Raw genomic sequence first — 1,107 nt, forward strand, 5'->3', positions numbered from 1 at the left:
CACACACACACGTCACGGAGGTCTTAGGAAGCGCCCATGAGGAAGACAGCTGGGTGGGAGGTGAGGAGAGAACACATGGGGAGGCAGCTCGGGGACAGGGTGTCTCTGGATCCCCGTGCTGGCAGCAGAGATGGAAGGATGCAGACAATAGTGAGACAGAGCCATGGAGCAGTCGAGGGACAGAGAGCCTGCTGGACAGGCTGGGAAGGGCAGGGGACAGAACTCATGCCCCAGGGATCCCTGCCTGTGTCTGAGCTACAGCTGACAAGGACAGTGTGTGGCTGGCCTGTCAGACTCAGTAGGACTCTGCTCACTTTCCCAGGAGCTGGGGTAGGAAGCTGCCACGGTAACCCTGAGCTGAGGATTCTGGGTCATTTACACAGACACTCAGTTTGAGGTCAGCCACTTCCTGGTCGCTCAGGACTGGCCGATGCCCTCTGACCTCTCAAAGCCAACCGCTGCCTCTTTCTACTCTGGAGAAGATGAATATGGTCAAGCCCAAGCACGGGACATGTTTAGGATGTCTGGATAGGTTCGAGGAAAGCCTGCAGGGCCTTGGAGGCCTCGGCCACCTCAGTTAGAAAGATCTTTATGGGTGACCATGTGGCACCCATTTGTAATGTCCTCACTTGGGAAGGGAAGGCAGAAGGACCAGGCGCTCAAGGCAAATCTCAGTTACATAGCAAGTTCAAGGCCAGTCTGGGAATACGTGACACCATCTGGAAAAACAAACAGAGTGGTTCATACCGCCCAGGGAGCAAAAGTACTTTCTGCCAAGCCAAACAATGTGAGTTTGAGTCCTGGGACTCCATGGTGGAGGCAGAGTGTGGCATTCGCACGCACACAAGTTCCTGGCCAAGGCCCTCACCTGTGTCTGGCCGCCTCTGTGTTCCTGAAGAGGGGACTTCCGGGTTCCTAGTGGTAGCCGCCCAGGAAAGAGTCCGTCCAGGCCGTGCTGCCGTAGTGGTTCCTTTGGTCAGGTCCTCTCCTGAAGTGGGGTCCCAAGTCCAGGAGGGATAATCATCGTCACCTGTGTACCCTGGGGAGAGACTAGGTAGCATGTGTCTCCTTCCGCTATCTGAGGTCCTTGCCACCGCTCTTTCCTTC

General features: G+C 56.2%; 1 protein-coding gene across 1 annotated transcript in view; it reads right to left on the reverse strand.

The window, feature by feature from the left end:
* The window catches only part of Ssc5d (scavenger receptor cysteine rich family member with 5 domains), a 22,799-nt gene that overhangs the window by 7,322 nt on the left and 14,370 nt on the right, over positions 1 to 1,107 (reverse strand). Inside the window, exon 15 of the mRNA XM_013354511.2 lies at positions 869 to 1,087. Coding sequence (XP_013209965.2) covers positions 869 to 1,087 — 219 coding nt within the window. The remainder of the gene's footprint in view (positions 1 to 868; positions 1,088 to 1,107) is intronic.

The sequence above is a fragment of the Microtus ochrogaster genome, unplaced genomic scaffold (genome assembly GCF_000317375.1).
Source record: "Microtus ochrogaster isolate Prairie Vole_2 unplaced genomic scaffold, MicOch1.0 UNK47, whole genome shotgun sequence".
In the NCBI taxonomy this organism is placed as follows: Eukaryota; Metazoa; Chordata; class Mammalia; order Rodentia; family Cricetidae; genus Microtus; species Microtus ochrogaster.